Genomic DNA, 17,554 nt, shown 5'->3' with positions numbered 1-17,554 from the left:
ATGTAACTTCGTGGTTATCTTTGGTAGGGTTTCGGTTGTGATTGGTATATCGTTGCTGGGTTGCAAGGTTCTATTGGATACTTAGAGGCATTGCTAGTACTACCTCTACGTTCTATTTATACTGCCAGATATGTAAGAGAGAGAACCCTTTGTGAGATACAACGTGCGCTTTATTGGCTTCTTCCGGTTGATTAGGGCTGCGGTGCAGGAAGTTAATTGCCTTTACAACATCATGAGGATACAAGGCAACTTCGTACGGCTGGTAAAAAATAAAAATATAAGGAAAAAGAAGAAAGAAAGAAAGAAAGAAACAAGAATAGGTAATAAAAATGTTAAATAAAATAAAATAGGTACAGGGTATTAAAACATAATTGCTGACAGGGAATGCGCGGAGTGTTGCAGAAGATACAAGTACTCATCTGTATCTGCGTTGATAGTAGATATAGGTAGTGGACATAATTTTTGATTATTCTAGGCGCCCTGGATGGCTTTCATGGCCATTTCCTCCACATAATACTAAATCATTGTTGATCTATGGTTTGGTCGAACAAAGGGTTTTTCTGGACACAGGAAAGCCTCCCACAGAGTGGAAATGATTCAATTACACCCGAAAATGAAGATAATTTTAGGAAGTGCTACTTATGCACACAGAAACATGTGAATTCGACTGCAGAACAGATACTATAGTAAATTCAACATATTTTTTTTTCAGCGGTACTACTAGCCACATCATATTTAATATATGTATATTCCTATACAATGTACGGGCCACACTTCAAGCCAAGTAACACCTATCAATAGGCAATTTCCGCTTTTATTCTAGCACAACGCTTCCCCGATGCCAGGGACACAAGGTATAAATTGGTGTTCCCTGTATGGCTTGATTGAAGGCGTGACATAAGCCACTGGTCGTCTCCGTGTTTATCCTCTCTGACATTAAGCTAGAGCTCCTCCACTCCTCTTTTACCCCGAGAAATCTCAATCAATCTACACCATGACCGATACATACACTGGCTTCGACAAGTGTGGATGCAGCTTGGAGGAGCAATCGCTACGTCGATGGTTCAATCCCATCAAATTTATCCGCGGCTCACGAGCAGGAGGCGTATGGTCGATCAGCACTGACTTAGTTCTCAAGGGATACCCTAAATTCGCAGATCATCTGAAGAACGAAGCCCAAGCGCTGGAGCTACTTGCAGCTTATCCCCATATCCCAGCACCAAGAGCTGTCCGTGACTGGGTCGATCAAAGCGGGAGCTACTTCTTGCTACAGACACGACTGGACGGTGAGACACTTAACAGTGCCTGGCCGTCATTATCCGCGGACCAAAAGGCCACTATCGCAGACCAGGTAGCCGCCGTGTGTAAGCAACTTCACGCCATCACGTCGCCAAGTATACAAAGCATTGATGGAGGCGCCTGCCCTTTATACTCGGTTTTTGATTACGCAAATCTCCAGGGGCCTTTCCACTCGGACTCTCAATTTCGGGATGCTGTCAGCCGTGGACTACCATTGCCCCAGAAAGAGAAGGATGACTTGATGAAGCGCTTCCCTGTATGTACCCCTTATGTCCTCACGCACGGTGACCTTAATACTGGAAACATCATGGTCAAAGATGGACAGCTTGTTGGTATCATCGATTGGGAATCTGCAGCATATTGTCCTGTATGGTATGAGTATCTCGTTAATACGTGGGATTTTACTACCGGGGAGGACGGTGAATGGAGAGAGTTGTTGCGACAGCGTCTTGGTAGACATGAAGATGTCAAAACTTTCTGGATGGATGTCCGTAAATCGCAATGGTACCAGTCGTACTTGGGTAATGAAGGTGAGAAGTATGTGACAGATTGCATGTGGAGTCCTGATGAATATTCTTTTCCGTACGCTATAAGATGATGCAGCTGAAGTGAGAATTGAACAAGTTCATCAGGGAGTGAATCCATAATCTTTAAAGCAGAAGCGACTAGTCTACAGCACCTGTAGATATGTGTCAGCGGTAGCACACATAATGCTACAGTTCTTTTGAAAACCTTGGTCTGGCTTGTTTGTAGGCTGTGATGGCAGCTGGTGAAAGATGAACCAGTACCATGACAGAGCACTAATCCCAACCAAGTAATCAGCTAGTCCGATCTTGGACCGGACACTAACTCCTCCCAGCCTAGCTGCGTATCAATGCTGGCCAATCAAAAAGCGCAAAGCGGACAGCCATGATGCCAGTCGACGGCGAGCCCCCAAACATTCATTCTTCAGCACCAACCCACTAGCTGTTCTCTCGCTGCTGTCGCACTCGCCTTGACACTTGCGCGCATACCAGCATAGCATAGCATCTTGCATTGAGTGAGTGACCATCTTATCCACCAATTTATCACTCCGTGTTGCTTGGTTCGCCGGCCCCGGAGCCGCATTGCCTGTCCTTCCCCCCACAATCGCATCTCCAGCAACCCATGGTTATCGAACTCTCCCCCCGACGAACATCCCTATCTGCAGCCAGACCCACGCGAATATCACTAACTGCAAGCCTCCAAGCCTCAGACAGAACATATTCCAGGAATATATCCAATCCTTTCATTCACAATGGCTGTCGACGCTGCAACCCCCTCTTCGGTGTGTCACCACCATCCCCGTGCCATCATCGTACCTGGATAGCCCGCAACCGGAACGTCATCCGACCCCTTTGGCGTACTTATCCAGACGGACAACTCGTTACAATATACTTACTTTTCGACTCACATAGCCCGTTCCGATCCCTGAATTGACCAAGATCGCCACCGAGGTGCGTCCACCCATACCCTCACATCCATGAGCTCCCGCTTCCACCAACAAAACAACTACACCTTCTCTCCCCAAACCAATGCTAACCACTGACCCTTTATTCCCAAATATAGGCCTGCGACACTGCCCTCAAAGACGTGACCGAATACGAACACACCAGAGTTGGCGACTGGAACTCCCAGATCATTGTACTTAACCCCTCCTATAACAATCCCCTCCTACATCAGTCTAACCACTCAATCAAATCAACACAGAACACCATCCTGAAAGCCCTCATCACCGCCACCGCCCCCTCCACCCCCTCGACCGCCCCTCCCTACCGCTTCACCGTGAACAGCACCATCGTGCAACAAGGCCTAATCGACAAGTCGGCCGCCGCTGACGGCGCGACCAGCAACACCGGCAAGCGCGGAATGCACTCTGCGTCCGGTGCTTTCTGGGATGTGAACCGCGATGGCATGTGGACGTTCAAGTATCCTGGGGCTGAGGAACGGGGTCTGGATGTTGTTGTTAGTGTAACGTGGTTTGCGCTGGGTTAGGTGGGTTATCTATTTTCTATTCTTACAACTGGAATGGCTAGTTGGGGGACTTTTCTTTTATATAGAGTAATGAATTGTAAGGAGCTTCTCAAAGTCTTTTGGTTATTTTGGTTTTTCTCTGTGTGGTTGGTTTGTCTTATGGGGAGGAGGGAGATTGTTGTTGGGTGGTGTGCTTTGTTGTAATTTGGTGGGTGGCCTTTTGTTCCGGACTTTCTTGCCTTTCATTTTACGTGCAGTAGCTCTGGTGTCATATTATCTGTATGGTATGGGTGTGGAATCTGTCATTTCAGTTGATATTACGTTCCTGTGGTATGACTACACAAGTAACGAATCAAGGGTTATCGATGGCTACGTTGAAAATGATTACAGCCATGAAACCGGCCAATACAATGAACTCATACATACGGATATCAAACCAGGATAACTCGCTAACATCCAATGACGCAACACAGGGAATCAAGCAAAACCTGAACTCCAATGCAGAAGGCGATTTCGCCTTCGTGCCTCCAGCTCCAAACCAGGCACCATGCTGACCATTAGCCCTGAACCATACAAAGACAAGCCGATCAGAGAAGAGGGAAGAAAAGAAGAAAAGTTAAAGACGCAAACACCTGCCGCCAGGCAGCTTCATAATGTAGAACACAAATCTCAGCGCGGCTCGGAATAATCGTTCAGCGCTACGCATACCGCCCCGCGGTGATGGCCACTGTACTGCCGGATGATCTGGCCCGAAGCCAGCTCCCATAAGCGGGCATAGTGGTCGCTGGATACTGTGACGAGATACGCAGAGTCGGCGGAGAACGCGCAGTCCCAGACCCATCGTTGGTGGTTTGCAAGCGTGGTCTCTAGGAAGAGTGTCCCTGTTGCGGAGTCCATGGGGGGTCCGTCCGGTTGTACAGGGAAGGTCTGCTGGGGTTCGTTGTTGACAGGTGTCGCTGCTTGGAAGAGACTGAATGGATTCGCTTCAATGTCGGTGCCGTTGGGGGATGTGTGGTCCACGTGTTGTGGAGATTCAGGGGAAGAAGGCGTGTCATTCGTCTCGGGTGAAGAGATGGCTCTGGCCTTGGCCTTGGCGGCGTTGGCGGCGGCAATTTTGGCCGGCGGGTAATCAAGGTCAAGGTTCCATACTTTGGCCGTGTGATCGGCGGAGCACGTTGCAAGATGCTTGACATCTGGGGAGAGAAGCACGCGGGTGAGATAGTCCTTATGCGCTTGGAAGGTACATATCGGAACGATGCGCGTTATCTCGGCATCTTGGATCATGCGCCAGATGTAGACATTACCCTATAAACCGGTCACTCAGAGTCAGTGCTGAAGACAAGCAGATCATAATAATCCTATTTACCTTCTTATTTCCAGCGCAAAGCAAGGACCCATCGCTTGCGACACTAACACTGTGAACAGCGACGTCGTCCTCGGGAATCAACTGGTGGGTGCAGACACTTTCACCCAAGTCCCAAACCCGAACAATACCAGCGCGATCTCCACTAATAAGCTCGCCCTGGTTTGGGTGGATTACGACATCGTTAACTGGAGCTTTGTGCGCGTAATTGCGTTGCAGGCTGCCTGTACGGGTGTCCCAGACTTTAACCGTACCGTCCTCCGAGCTGGTAACCATCCACTTCCCTTCACAGTGAAAAGCGACGCCAGTGATGTTATTTGTATGGCCGTCGAAGGTCATGACCGGATTGGGATTGGTAGATTTAATGTCATACAGCTTGACATTATTATGGCCCGCGGCTGCCAAGTACCGTTTGTCGGGGGTGATGCATAAGCGATTAACTTGGGAATCGGGATGCTGTATAGTGCGCGAGCAAATCCCCGACAAAGCCTCCCAGAAACTGGCGCAAGTTAGCGATGTCAGCTTTCGGGGCGCAAGTAACACAATCTGACGTACCGAATGGTGTGGTCGTAGCCCGCTGTAAATCACCGAGTTATAGAACATTGGTCAGTCAATTCCCACTGCGACGGACAGAAGACATTGGAGACCAGCTAGCGCCGGGGACATTGCATACCAGTGCAAAGTATAACGCTCATGTTGAAGGTTGTAGACGAGCCCAGAAGCAAGGACGCAGAAGAGGCGAGGAGGGACGGGGAACTGGGGAGTCGCCAGTTGCTAAGTAAAGAAGATGCGGTGCCGGTCAGCTTCCTGCCGGCCTTAAAGTCACAGCGGTTTAGCTTGGCGGGCGGACACTATGTGGGGCACGTGAGCGGTGCATAGGGCGGTGTCAAAGGCGGCAAGCATCGTCTCGGATTAAATTTGGACGGAATGGGAAACTTTTCTACTGCGATGTACTTCTTTGCTTCTTTACTTCTGCGTGGCTGTCTTGACCTGACCTTTTCTGGTCTTTTTCACTCGTTAGAGGGTTATATCGAGCACCCTGGACACGTGTGGCATTTTGTTTCTCAGCAGGATCGGCCAAAGTGTACATTTGCTGCGCCCAAACCGGATTATGCAATAGGGCGCGTATCCAGTGGCTAGCCTGAGCCTGCTGACAGGCTATTTACCTGAGGCGACTGCTGGCTCTCCTCGTTACCTACTTATCGTCGGTATATCCCCTCGGACAAGTCTCAAATCGACGTCGCTTGGAGACCTGGAAACTTGCTCTCAAGAGGTACGCTTCACAGTCTCGAAGCGAGGGATATCCTCATTCTTACCATCTGCAGAGCTGGGCTATGAGTAGATGGAGCGCTTCTTCATCTCTTAAGTGCCATCGCCACCTCTCTCTAGGAAATAATACCAAACGGCATAGCAGGGTACACATTCATTTTGGGCGTCTCCGAACTGGGCCTGATTTTTCTCGCTGGGATGAATGGAAGCATGGCTGAAGGTATTTCTACCTCTTTCCAGACCTGTCCTCCAGACCCCCACGGTTTTCATGATCTTGAGGGCCTTCCATCTTCCCCATCGCTATCTCATCTGCACGTGAATGATCTGGGGCTTACACCTCCCCCTGGGTCCCAGCTGCAGCTCTCCACCAAGTCTTCCCAGCATGAAGAACGATCTTCGCCGACCAGAGATGTGAACACGACGTCAGAAAACCCAACCGATCCGCAAAATTGCACGCAACAGCTCGGAAATACCCGAAACAGTCACAGTGATGGGAAACAAGAGGAAGTCGGCTGTGCATCCTCAGAAGAACAACCCCCGGTCGACTCAGAGCTAGTCGGGCCCCGACAGCCGTGGATAGATATTGCGACACGTTCTCCGCAGCTAGAGATAGCTTTTTCGGCATTCGACGATTCCAATCACACCGCGGAGGATTTGTACGACCCCCTCTTCGATTCCGAACTTGTCCTGCAAGAGATTGATGCGGTCCTGCAGCCCCGGAAGCGAGATGGCGACGAGGCGTTCCCTGAAGAATGTACCTCCTGGGACCAGCCTAGGAAAAGGCAAGTCACAGAGATCTCGCAAGATCTGACCATAGAGCCTCCAGATAAAACACCCTCGTTATCATCTCTAGATTCTGGGCAACCTGAACAAGGAGGCACGGGCCCCCATACGCCAAGCGATGTTGAGAAACAACTGTCGACTGGCGCCGTCTTCGACCCTATAGACCTTCTGTTTGAAGACCCTTCGGGCGACATTTCATTGGACATTCCAGACAGCGAGTTTCCTTTCAGCTTTGACCTCCAGGGCGAGGGCAATAGGGAAGGGGGCAAGGAAGACATGGCAGCGAATTGCAGCATGTTCGATCAACCCTTCGGGCTGGCCGATCATGTCCTACCCCCGGTCAGCGAAATCACCAAGGAACGGTTCTCTCTTGATCATCAAGAAATTGTTGACAGCACAAACCGCGAAGCTCTGCAACGAGTTTTTGCCGAGCCAGAGTATGTCTCGCCCTATCCAGTCTATGGGGGTCCATTGGGATATATGCCATCAGCTCCGAATATTCATGTCAGGTGCATCGAAGTGTCGGATGATCGGACAAATCTGCGCCTTGCGACTCTGCGGAATAAGGTACAGCAGCTGACGCTGGAGCGCAACAAGTACAAACAGGAGTGGGCACTGGCGTCTGACATGACGGCCGTGGATCCGGCGACGGGTAAAACAAAACAACAAACACTACTTGAGCAGAATGCCATGCTGCGACGTGTGTGCTCCCGACACCAACAAAGAGTTGAGCAGTACAAGCAGGAGACTATCGAGTGGAAGAACAAGCTGCATGATCTCGGCACGATTTACAACAATCTGCTATATGACATTCATCAGAAGCAAATGCCCGCAGTGGCCCCGATACCAAATGGGTACAAGCCTCCGCGGGCACGCCAGGCCAACTCGAGCGCGGCCTCTCTACCACCGTCGACTTCACACCCACAATCCATTACTTCTACACCGAATGCATATGCTGGCAATAGCGAGGAGCCGATCACAATCGACTTGACGGAAGAAACAGGCGATGACGTGTCAGCTGCAGCGAACCCAACCCCAGAAGAGCAGGAAGAGTCCCAACGACGCGCGGGGATGCTCCAGTCACTGCGAAATAAGAAGTACAGCTGGCTTGGAGGGCCGGACGGAGATGTCGGCAATCAGAACCTCCGCCTCAGTGTAACCCCAGCGTCTCGACAAGGTTCTCTAAAACCTGCGGGTGGGCCTCATGACTCCGAGCGGAGCCGGGACAACCACGTACCAGCAAGGGACCCCTGCGAGATTGCGTCGGACGATCGGTTGGATAACAACGATGATGACTTGGCTCGTATGATGGAGCAAGAGTTGGCTTCAGACACGGCCACATCCAGATCGCACGATTGTGATGTACTTATAGCCCAGGCTGGGGATAGTCCTAAGCATGTTTTTAGATGATCAAGATTCACATACATTTAATGAGAGGCTGGGCTGTACGGCACTCTCGCTCTTAGAGCTGTATTCCGGTTCAAAGGTCTGCAATAAGCAAAATAGGTTCACGGTAAAGGCATATATAAGGTAGAGGAGAGTAGAGGCGACGGTAAATCTGTCGAGACAGAAATAGGCCAGCCTTGGGAGGATGCACTGCGTGTCGCAGCAACCCTGATAAGTATGAGACCTCAGCCTTCCATATCTCCTCGCGTGGCCCTACACAGATGTCACGAGACGTTACCCGCTCCGAGATCTAGAAGCGGCATCAGCCGTCAATCTCTCAGCTGTTGAAAGTAACCGATAGACCAAGCAGGAAGAAGCCTGGCGTGGAAGGCTGATATGTAGGAAAGAACCGAGAGATCAAAGGAAGTACGACAGAGATGTAGAAAGAGGAGGAAGGAACTTATCGAATGTGCAAACACTAGCTAGTACAAGCTAGATATATATAAAGTAGCTGCATTCCCCTGCTGTAGACACTAGAGAGCCCCTTCACTTCGTCATATTTCTCTAGTATTTGCAGTGAATGGGATCTCAGTTGCGACGTGGGCTGGCTCAGAAGATTCCTGATTCACGCGAAAGGGTGGTTCAATTCTGATATTTAACCAGCTTTTCAACACCGAAATCAGCATTTATATCGACTACTCAAGGATTCTAGTGTCTTTGAGATGCTAGAGTGTTTGGACTATCAGGAAATTCTGAAGATTTTTATTCATTTTCTTAGTACTACTCTTTGTCACGTATAGAGCTGATTGAATGTTAGGACTAGTTATACTACATATCAAGGCTCAGTCGATGTCAGTCTTTGAGTTATCACATGCTTGGGCTTCTCGTTCAATAGGGATCTTTCCGAGTCCATGCGAGCTGTTTTTCCAGCTTTGGTCTGACACCGTTGCTACCACCAGTTGCTTCGCATCCACCGCCTGCCTTATTAGGTAAGGGCTGGTTTTTAGTATATGCAGAAACTCTACCTGATTATTGTCTTGAGGCCACTATATAAGTCGCCTCAGGCATAGGTTGGACTAAAGCGGTAGGTAGTAGCCGTTCAGGGTAGGCGGCAGGGTGTGGCATAAGCAGAAAGCTGCTGGACAAACCTTTTGTGATGCTTATGTCATGGTAGTTCCTAGGCTCTTATGCATTCACCACAGGCCAATCTTAGGAAGACCCTTTCACCCAAGGGGCCCCTGTGGCGCAATCGGTAGCGCGTAAGACTTCTACTGGGTGATCTTAAGGCTGTGGGTTCGATCCCCACCAGGGGCTTTTTTTTCGGCAGGGAATTCTCAGGTACCTTGACCACGAGTATGTGGGTGTGTGTGTAGAACACCCCCGAAATGAGTGATTTTTGGTAAAAAAAAGTCTCATAAACTCACCCCTCGAGCAAGGTATGTATGTGACTTGCGTGTTTGTGTTCGTTCACTTTGCGCCTTCAAACCGGAATTGGGATCTCTCCCACACCTTCTTTTTAGTTACTTCATCCGCTTTACACTGTTGGAAGGAATCTCTTCCTTTTATATAAATTGTTACTTATGTTATATTCACTTCATTCACACCTCTTATTCACATAATGGTCTTTTATTCAATCTAACACTGGTTGCAGTGAATGCAAGTTAATAATACATAAAAATGGAGCCGTCATTCACCAAGGAAGCCCCTGTGGCGCAATCGGTAGCGCGTAAGACTTCTATTTGGTCATCTTAAGGCTGTGGGTTCGAGCCCCACCAGGGGCTTAAAATTTTTCTGTTGCGGATTCTTTGATACCTTCATGACATAGGTTTGGGTTGCGCGCAGAGCGGGCCCTAAATGAGTGGTTTTTGGTGGGGAAAGTGGAAATCTTTGATAGCCCGGCTGTGCTCATGTGGTCTAAAAAGGCGACCGTAGCAATCAGCTGGCCAATCAGATGTGTTCCTTTTTGCTAAGAATATGGGCTCGGCCAATCAGGTGTGGGCGGCCGCCGCGGCGCAACTTTGGGCATGGTGGCCGGTGTGTTTGTTTACTCTCGGACAACTTAATTAAGGTCGGGCACTTTTGAGTATGTCTCTTTTACCTTTTAAGTAGATATATATTCTTTCCTTGAATAATCGCGTCAGTAGACTGTTGGTTAGATGCTTCAAGGGTATATGCTACTGCTCATGCTAGAACAGTACGTCGCCCTGTCATTCGTTTTCCTCTGAACCGCCGAGATACTTGGTAGTAGTACTAGTTAGTATTCACTGTTGCCCCGCCCGAGTATATATTATATATATACTACTACATCACAGAAAATATAAAGCAGTAGACACAGCAGCACAACACCCCAGGGAATAGGATCCAGCACCACATGCAAGCACACCGAGCATGGTTGAGGATGAATCGCTGCTAGTAGTATGAAAATCGCAGATGCCTCATCTGGCATGACCGAAGGATTAGTTGGTGCTTAGTAGACTCGGATAGTGGTAAACCCCAAGACTGTAAGTTTTTTAGAATATCAGGATATTCCAATAAGGCCAAGAGTAGGCGTCATAAGGCTGTGTATTCACCGTCCAGCGACTGGTTGATCGTGTAATCTTCGTACGATTAAAATCACTTTCTGAAACCATCTATCTATCTTGGTCCCCGCCTCCAAGACTCACCCGACGACCACGCTCCGAAGATACTTCCCAAGCTACCGAAGATTACTACCATTTCCCGCATCGGTAGTAATTGACCAGTATAATTCAGTCCATAGAACTACTAGTGCCATAACAGCTGGGTATGAGCATCTACAGTGTATTTGACCATCCTTTTATAGAGCTTTTATGAGGGTGAATGGGGTTCGTTTTTTTATTTTCTTATTTATCTTATTTTACTTTGTTTTTGTTATAGCTAGGAGTTAGCTGCATCTCTATACCAGTGTAGGCAGCAGGGCTGATTATTGACGTGGTTGGATTAATACTACTATGTTCTGGCGATCAGTAAATGTTTCATACTATCTATCGCTTGAATAACGAGACCAGTACTCTGTGACACAACAATACTTATCAGTTCGTTGACCATGATATATTACCCTACTAGTGAAATACAAACCCTATTCGAGATCTAGTATTTTTTTCACTGTTTGGATTGATGTTCTTAAAATACGCACACTCATAATATCATAATAGAGTCGTAAAGATCGTAACCTATGCAGCCGGGTGGCATGCGTAGCGCCCTCCCAATATCCCAGAAGGGAAGCGAGGCAGCCACAAGCTCAACTCAGACCCAAAACCGAACCCTGTCTAAGTTGGGTATGCCCCAGTCTATATCCATCGCGTCTATACAGCACAAACCGAGCCAGAACGGTAAGCCAAACAAAAAGACGTACAGTATACATATGCAGATCAGTATATAATGGTGGGCCCCTGCGATGCTCACACCGTTTATGTTCTATTTGTCATCGTCGTACAGGCGATTTTCCTCATCCGGTTCATGATCGCGGCGCTACTGGATGAGAGGAGGAAAGGGGACCACAATTTGCGAGAGCATATGTGGTCTGGAATAGGGAGAGAACAATTCACTCCGTAGTGGCGGGGCTGTGTGGATGCTCTTTCTCACGCACATCAGGGGAGCCAGTGCTGCTCGGGCTCGTAATGCCGGCAGTATTGCGCTTGAGCTGCTTGCGGGTTTTGCGGCCACCACAGCAGGAGGCACAGCAGGAGCCCAGCTGAAGGATAAAGGCAAAAAGATTGAAGGCGGAGGCGATCCACATGAACGCCATCATGCGAGTGCCGATCCAGGCGTCGATGTTGAGGTCTTCGCTGGCGGAGGTGAAGACGTTGCGGAAGATGATGAACATGACTGTTGCGACGACGGAGGCGACAACGGTGAAGAGAGCGGCCAGGAAGGTTAGGATGAGGAACGGAAGAGAACGGAGAAGCACAAAGGTACGACGGCGATGTTGCGGGTGGGTTTGATTGACCACTGGGTCAGAGGAGAGGGCTTGAGGAGGCCGCGAAGAGACAGCGAGCGGGGAAAGAAAGATGAGAATGAAGGTTAGGACGGTAGCGGTGATAAAGAGACCAAACATCCAGTGTGAGGCTATGCGGGCGATATGCAGAGCTGACGTGATGTTGGCAGGAAGAGCGACTGCGATATTTGTTAGTGATGGGTTCATTCTCACATTAAGAGGGGAATCGTACTCGTTGCGCCGGATAGCAGTTCACTGAGGATGATCTCGACGGGATTGAACCAGTAGAGTGGCTTGGGCGAGGAGCAATGGGTGATGCCCTGGTCCAGATAACCCTCGCAGAAATTCCATAGTCCTACCTGGTAAAAGTCGTGCAGACCAATGGTGCGAGCAATGGTATTGATCAGGACCGCATTGGGGGTGGACAATGGGATGATATTCGCAAGGTTGATCTCGAGGAAGTAGGTCTGTCGGAGAACAGGCTTATCGGCGACATTGCCAATGCAGACCAATATCAGAAAGATCCAGGCGATCAGATAGCAAAATGAACGAAGGATGCGATGCCAAAGCACCTTCGATCTGCTCCGACCGGCCTGCGGACGTGCAGGAGCTTTCCTGAACAGGGGCAGCTTTGCCATGGACCACTGTCAAGCACGTGGCTGTGGAGAGGACAGGCCCGGAATTTTCGGATAATTGAGTCGGAGAATAGACGAAGAGGGTGGAGGAGGGATTAATGGGCAGCGAAGATGGAGAAGAGACCCAAATCAAGAGCAGGGTGTCTTGTCAAGTTCTAATAGTATAGAAGAGATCTGGGAAGACATCGACTGGATGACGTTTACGCCCCCCGAGAACCACGTGCCAGGATTCGAGAGGGAGAAGGGACTAACGGGGTGGGAAACACCGGCAACCACGGATTTAGGTTGACGGGATCAGGAGAGGAAGCTGCGGATACATCCAGAAGAGAACCGGGGGAGGGAAAAAGGGGAGCAAGGAACAGGAATAAATGGCGGGAAGGGGGGTTGAAAGGATAGGGAAAGGGAAAAAGGGCAAGCAAAAGTGGATGGCGAGGGCGACGTATACACAAGTTGGATGACTGGAGATTACCGACTGATCTGATCCGCCGTGGAATTGAATTGGGCTTTAAGGTTGAAAAAAGTTAGACACCTTGGCAGCCAACCAGAAGGAGAAAATATGGAAGAATATAAAACCCAAACAATAACGACAATAACGATAAAAAACAACAATGAGAATTTCACACAACTCGTAACGCTGGCGGCTTCAATAATCTTACTCAGGGAGGAAGTCTCAGTCTCAGGGCCGCAGCAGGTATTCTTAGCAGCACCGCTGGTCTAGACCCTGATAGGAACATTTTTGCGCTGGTGGCAGGAACTTTCTTTCCTTTCCCTGCCTCTTTCCCCCTCTTGGGCCGTAGTCTGGCTGTGGGCAAAGGAGTGGAGAAGGCCGATCGTGAGCGGATTACTCCGTAATGGCTGCTCTGAAGCAAGTGCAGCAATAATCCCCGTTGATCGAGAGGGCTCACTGGGTGGACGCTGTTGACCAACGTCAAACCTCCCCAGTCGTGGCTGGTGATGGGCTGAACTACAGTGAGGATTGGCATGAATTAGCCGCTGATGGTTTTGTCCGATTACCCAATGCAGTGGGGATCGTGGCTGATCTGGCAATCCTCACGACATTCAGGAGCCACTCGCCAAGAAAGACTAGCAGCGACCCTCATAGGGCCTGGAATTAAAAGTCACTGCCTATCCTGGCGTTTCGGCAACCATTTTCACTCTGTTTTGTCACGGGTTGGCCAAGACTGGCTCAAACAACGTCATCGACAGATGGGCCCCACTTCTGGTGTCTTTTTCAATTCTGGCTGCCTGGCCAGGGAAAGTGATCCAATTGGCCGGAAGGAATGGGAGGATTTTCCATGCGGGCGATCTGCCAGTGAAATCCAGGCTAAGATCGGCTGCTGGCCAGCTTGAGGCTTTCCTCTCCGGGATAGCGGGGCGGACAGTCAGGGGGGGTGGCAACCAATGGCGGCCGAGATCGGCCCCCCCCCCCCCTAAAGTAGCCAGTACCCTGAAAGGCGGGAAACCCTGCGTGGTAACAATACCTTACCTACCTAAAAATACCTTACCAGCCCAGCATCCATGGTTGACTTCATCGTAAGACAATCATTCCGCGCCCGGTGATTATCCTGCTTCTTCAGGGACCTGGTCTGGTGCATCTGATCGCATCGTGTGGCTTTCTCCGGATAGGTACACCGCTGTATATATATCCAAAACCTCCGAGCCTCCACAGACCGGCCTCTTGACTCCAGACGACCTCTTGTCATGCGGTTGATCGCTCACCTACTGCCGCTCCTGGCAGTGGGCGTTTGGCCTTCTCTGGCACAAGACGATAGCACTACTACGACGACTACCGGCAACAGTGGCGGCCTCACTCTTCAGGGGACCGTCACTTCGTCCATCAGTGAAGCGACTCTGCCCACAGGCCACTACCTCTCCTACACTACCACGATGACTCTCGACAATGGACATACTGTCACGAGCACCGGGGCCCACTCCGCGACAACCACCTCCTCCAACTCTACAACAGCATCCGGGAATTTCACCACGACGGTGACTTCCTCGTCACAATCTCTCACATTGCTGGTGGGCGGACAGACTGGCGGAGTCAATGGCACCAACGCTACCACGACAGCGACGTCGACCGCATCGTCGACTCCGGTCGTTAACACACAGCCCTGCAATGGCCACTCGGAGTTTTGCGCTCGCAAGTACTCCAACATCACGATGGTTGCGGCCCATAACAGTCCGTTCGTCAAGCCAGGCAATGCGGCGGCCAACCAGGCGTTGCAGGTTACCGCTCAGCTGGACGATGGCATTCGCATGCGTAAGTTGTCCGATCGACGAAGCTTAGCCCGATGGATGGAATCTTGCTGACACCCCGGACAGTGCAGTTTCAAACGCACCTGGTCAACAACACCCTCTACCTCTGTCACACCAGCTGCGACCTTCTGAACATGGGTCCTCTCGAAGACTATCTGACGACGGTCACAAAGTGGGTCAAAACCCATCCATATGATGTGATCACCATCATGATAGGCAACTATGACTATGTAGACCCCGGCAACTTCACGGGTCCCATCCAGAACTCTGGTCTCATGGACTATGTGTTCACACCCTCGAAGATTCCCATGGCGCTGGACGATTGGCCTACAATGTCCAGTATGATTCTGTCTGGCAAACGAGCCGTCGTCTTCATGGACTACCAAGCCAACCAGACGGCCTATCCATGGCTCATGGATGAATTCTCGCAGATGTGGGAGACGCCGTTTTCTCCCACGGACGCTGCTTTCCCTTGCACGGAACAGCGCCCGCCCGACCTATCCGTGCAAGACGCCAAAGATCGGATGTACATGGCCAACCACAACTTGAACCTCGACATCAATGTTGCCAGCATTAGTCTGCTGATCCCTAACACTGCCCAGCTCAACCAGACCAACGCGGTCTCCGGCTACGGTAGTCTGGGACGAATGGCCCGGAACTGCACGGGTAAGTAGTAGCGCTGACTGTGAACCGTGTAACCTGCTAATTTATATTTGTCTCTTAGCTATGTGGGACCGGCCGCCTAACTTCCTCCTGGTGGATTACTATAATTATGGCAACATCAACGGGTCCGTGTTCGAGGTGGCGGCAGAGATGAACAACGTGACCTGGGATGGGAAATGCTGCGGCGCAGCATCTGCAGCGTCGAACGTGATGCCTGGGGTGAGTGTGTTGAGCACGCTGCTCCTGATTGTAGGTGTGCAGTATATGGCATCGATATTCTAGTGTTGCTCCAGAGCGTATATAGTGGGAGTATGGAGTTGATGGATTATCCCATATCATGATTTACGACAACTGTACAGTTAGAAATGGAACCAATTCTTTATCAATCTCCTAAACTGGTTTCCTGAACACCTATGTACTCTGTGGTTGGTAACTGTCCCTCGGAAGTTTTACACAGTAGTTAACCAGTTATACTTGTAGACAAAGTAGCACTCCGATGCCCCTAACCCAAACCAGCTAGCGCCCACTCAGCTGACCACCACCACCAACCAACAACCAACTCCGCACTCAATATCATCACCACAATTTACTACAGAGCACAAACAGTATCTCCCAGCTACTCCTCAATTCAACCAACACCCGGGGTCCAACCACCTAACCCCGATACCTTCCCTTCCTCAATTACCTCCCTCTCGAACCCCCACGGGAAACCCGAAAACCGCGAAAAACAAGATGGTCGACATCCTCCCCCTCAGCAGCTACCCCTCCTACATCGACCTCCTCCCATCCATCCAAACCTGCAACATCACGAACCTCCCCGAAAACTACTTCCTCAAATACTATCTGTACCATGCACTGACCTGGCCGCAACTATCCTTCGTGGCCGTGGTGCGGCCCAAGAACGGCTACACCAAGTACACTACTTCTGCGGACAAGGGCGCAGGCAGCGCTGCGGAACAATACCCCAAGGTGGTGGGGTACGTGTTGGCCAAGATGGAGGAGGAGCCGACGGATGGCGTGCCGCATGGTCATATCACGAGTATTTCGGTCATGAGGACGCATAGACGCTTGGGTATTGCCGAGAGGTTGATGAGGATGTCTCGTACGTATCCTCCCCCCTGGCCCCTCCCCTTAATTATTACATATATTCCTTTCTTTTATTTCTTTTGGAGATGATTGTCTTGTGGGATGGCGCATGCTGATTATTCTCGGGGCATACACAGAACGCGCAATGGCCGAATGTCACCGCGCTCAATACGTCTCTCTGCATGTGCGCGTATCCAACAAGGCGGCTTTGCATTTGTATCGCGATACGCTGGGATTCCAGGTCGACAGTGTGGAGAGCAAGTACTATGCCGATGGGGAGGATGCGTACGCAATGCGCATGGATCTGTCGGGGATGTTTATCAATTGGGCGGAGATTGAGCGCAAGGATCGTGAGCGGGCGGAGAAGGATGAGAAGGATGCGGATGAGGGAGATGAGGTGGGTGAGTTGGGGAAGAAGGAGGAGAGTAGTGAGAAGATGGTTAAGGTGAAGGTTGGGCGTGGGTTGGGGGTTGGTGATTTGGTTGAGAAGAATGAGGCGCAGGCTTCTACTTCTCAGTAATTCTTCTCTCTCTTTTCTCTCTCTTCTCTCTCTCTCTCTCTCCCCCTCCTTAGGTTTAAGGTGTTGAGAAGAGTGGGGGCTGCTTTTCTTGTATAAAATAGATACTATACGACGGTTTTTGGTAGATCCTTATCGGCATTGGTATTGGTATTGGTATTGATTGGTATGGGCTCGGTTGGGTGCATGGTTCTAGAATTTCATGTTTAACAAGCATGCTAATTACCACGAGTTGACGCCGGTATAAAATGATAGGGAAGAAAGTAATAAATACATAAGAGAATCCCAATCCCAGTCCCTCTTCCATGAATATAAACACCGCTATGATCATGCATCGTTCCATGATA

The 17,554-nt window shown here is 50.0% G+C and overlaps 7 protein-coding genes and 2 non-coding genes across 9 annotated transcripts; 7 read left to right on the top strand and 2 right to left on the bottom strand.

Annotated features, from left to right (window-relative positions):
- Nucleotides 1-994: 994 nt before the first annotated feature.
- On the top strand, nt 995-2,297 carry ASPBRDRAFT_194913 (uncharacterized protein; the record flags this gene model as incomplete). Its single annotated transcript, XM_067620807.1, has 2 exons — nt 995-1,836; nt 2,159-2,297. 2 exons carry the CDS (start codon nt 995-997, stop codon nt 2,295-2,297), a joined length of 981 nt encoding a protein of 326 aa, XP_067481273.1.
- ASPBRDRAFT_149952 (dynein light chain Tctex-type family protein) lies at nt 2,242-3,724 on the top strand. Its single transcript, XM_067619315.1, has 5 exons — nt 2,242-2,338; nt 2,528-2,605; nt 2,736-2,774; nt 2,887-2,961; nt 3,028-3,724. The coding sequence occupies exons 2-5, from the start codon at nt 2,576-2,578 to the stop codon at nt 3,310-3,312; spliced, it is 429 nt and encodes a 142-aa protein (XP_067481272.1). The 5' UTR covers nt 2,242-2,338; nt 2,528-2,575; the 3' UTR covers nt 3,313-3,724.
- Nucleotides 3,725-3,765: 41 nt separating this feature from the next.
- Nucleotides 3,766-5,408, bottom strand: ASPBRDRAFT_41816 (WD40 repeat domain-containing protein). Its single transcript, XM_067624663.1, has 4 exons — nt 5,328-5,408; nt 5,210-5,231; nt 4,658-5,153; nt 3,766-4,596 (listed from the first exon to the last, which is right to left on the bottom strand). The coding sequence occupies exons 1-4, from the start codon at nt 5,347-5,349 to the stop codon at nt 3,961-3,963; spliced, it is 1,176 nt and encodes a 391-aa protein (XP_067481271.1). The 5' UTR covers nt 5,350-5,408; the 3' UTR covers nt 3,766-3,960.
- Nucleotides 5,409-6,133: 725 nt separating this feature from the next.
- Nucleotides 6,134-8,116, top strand: ASPBRDRAFT_194910 (uncharacterized protein; the record flags this gene model as incomplete). Its single annotated transcript, XM_067620806.1, has 1 exon — nt 6,134-8,116. The coding sequence occupies one exon, from the start codon at nt 6,134-6,136 to the stop codon at nt 8,114-8,116; it is 1,983 nt and encodes a 660-aa protein (XP_067481270.1).
- A 1,210-nt stretch (nt 8,117-9,326) lies between these two features.
- Nucleotides 9,327-9,406, top strand: ASPBRDRAFT_t118. Its single transcript has one exon. It is a non-coding gene; the product is annotated as a tRNA-Arg (tRNA).
- Nucleotides 9,407-9,793: 387 nt separating this feature from the next.
- ASPBRDRAFT_t119 lies at nt 9,794-9,873 on the top strand. Its single transcript has one exon. It is a non-coding gene; the product is annotated as a tRNA-Arg (tRNA).
- Nucleotides 9,874-11,573: 1,700 nt separating this feature from the next.
- Nucleotides 11,574-13,011, bottom strand: ASPBRDRAFT_526751 (SUR7/PalI family protein). Its single transcript, XM_067626934.1, has 2 exons — nt 12,280-13,011; nt 11,574-12,226 (listed from the first exon to the last, which is right to left on the bottom strand). Exons 1-2 carry the CDS (start codon nt 12,683-12,685, stop codon nt 11,655-11,657), a joined length of 978 nt encoding a protein of 325 aa, XP_067481269.1. The 5' UTR covers nt 12,686-13,011; the 3' UTR covers nt 11,574-11,654.
- A 1,290-nt stretch (nt 13,012-14,301) lies between these two features.
- Nucleotides 14,302-16,139, top strand: ASPBRDRAFT_526713 (PI-PLC domain-containing protein). Its single transcript, XM_067626931.1, has 4 exons — nt 14,302-14,945; nt 15,008-15,607; nt 15,666-16,029; nt 16,085-16,139. Exons 1-3 carry the CDS (start codon nt 14,384-14,386, stop codon nt 15,884-15,886), a joined length of 1,383 nt encoding a protein of 460 aa, XP_067481268.1. The 5' UTR covers nt 14,302-14,383; the 3' UTR covers nt 15,887-16,029; nt 16,085-16,139.
- On the top strand, nt 16,140-17,401 carry ASPBRDRAFT_526721 (peptide alpha-N-acetyltransferase complex A subunit ARD1). The gene is made up of 3 exons (XM_067626933.1): nt 16,140-16,706; nt 16,828-17,048; nt 17,109-17,401. The coding sequence occupies exons 1-3, from the start codon at nt 16,337-16,339 to the stop codon at nt 17,208-17,210; spliced, it is 693 nt and encodes a 230-aa protein (XP_067481267.1). The 5' UTR covers nt 16,140-16,336; the 3' UTR covers nt 17,211-17,401.
- The last annotated feature ends 153 nt before the right edge of the window (nt 17,402-17,554 follow it).

The sequence above is a fragment of the Aspergillus brasiliensis genome (assembly GCF_001889945.1).
Source record: "Aspergillus brasiliensis CBS 101740 unplaced genomic scaffold ASPBRscaffold_4, whole genome shotgun sequence".
In the NCBI taxonomy this organism is placed as follows: Eukaryota; Fungi; Ascomycota; class Eurotiomycetes; order Eurotiales; family Aspergillaceae; genus Aspergillus; species Aspergillus brasiliensis.
This window is presented reverse-complemented; position numbering and strand designations above follow the sequence as displayed.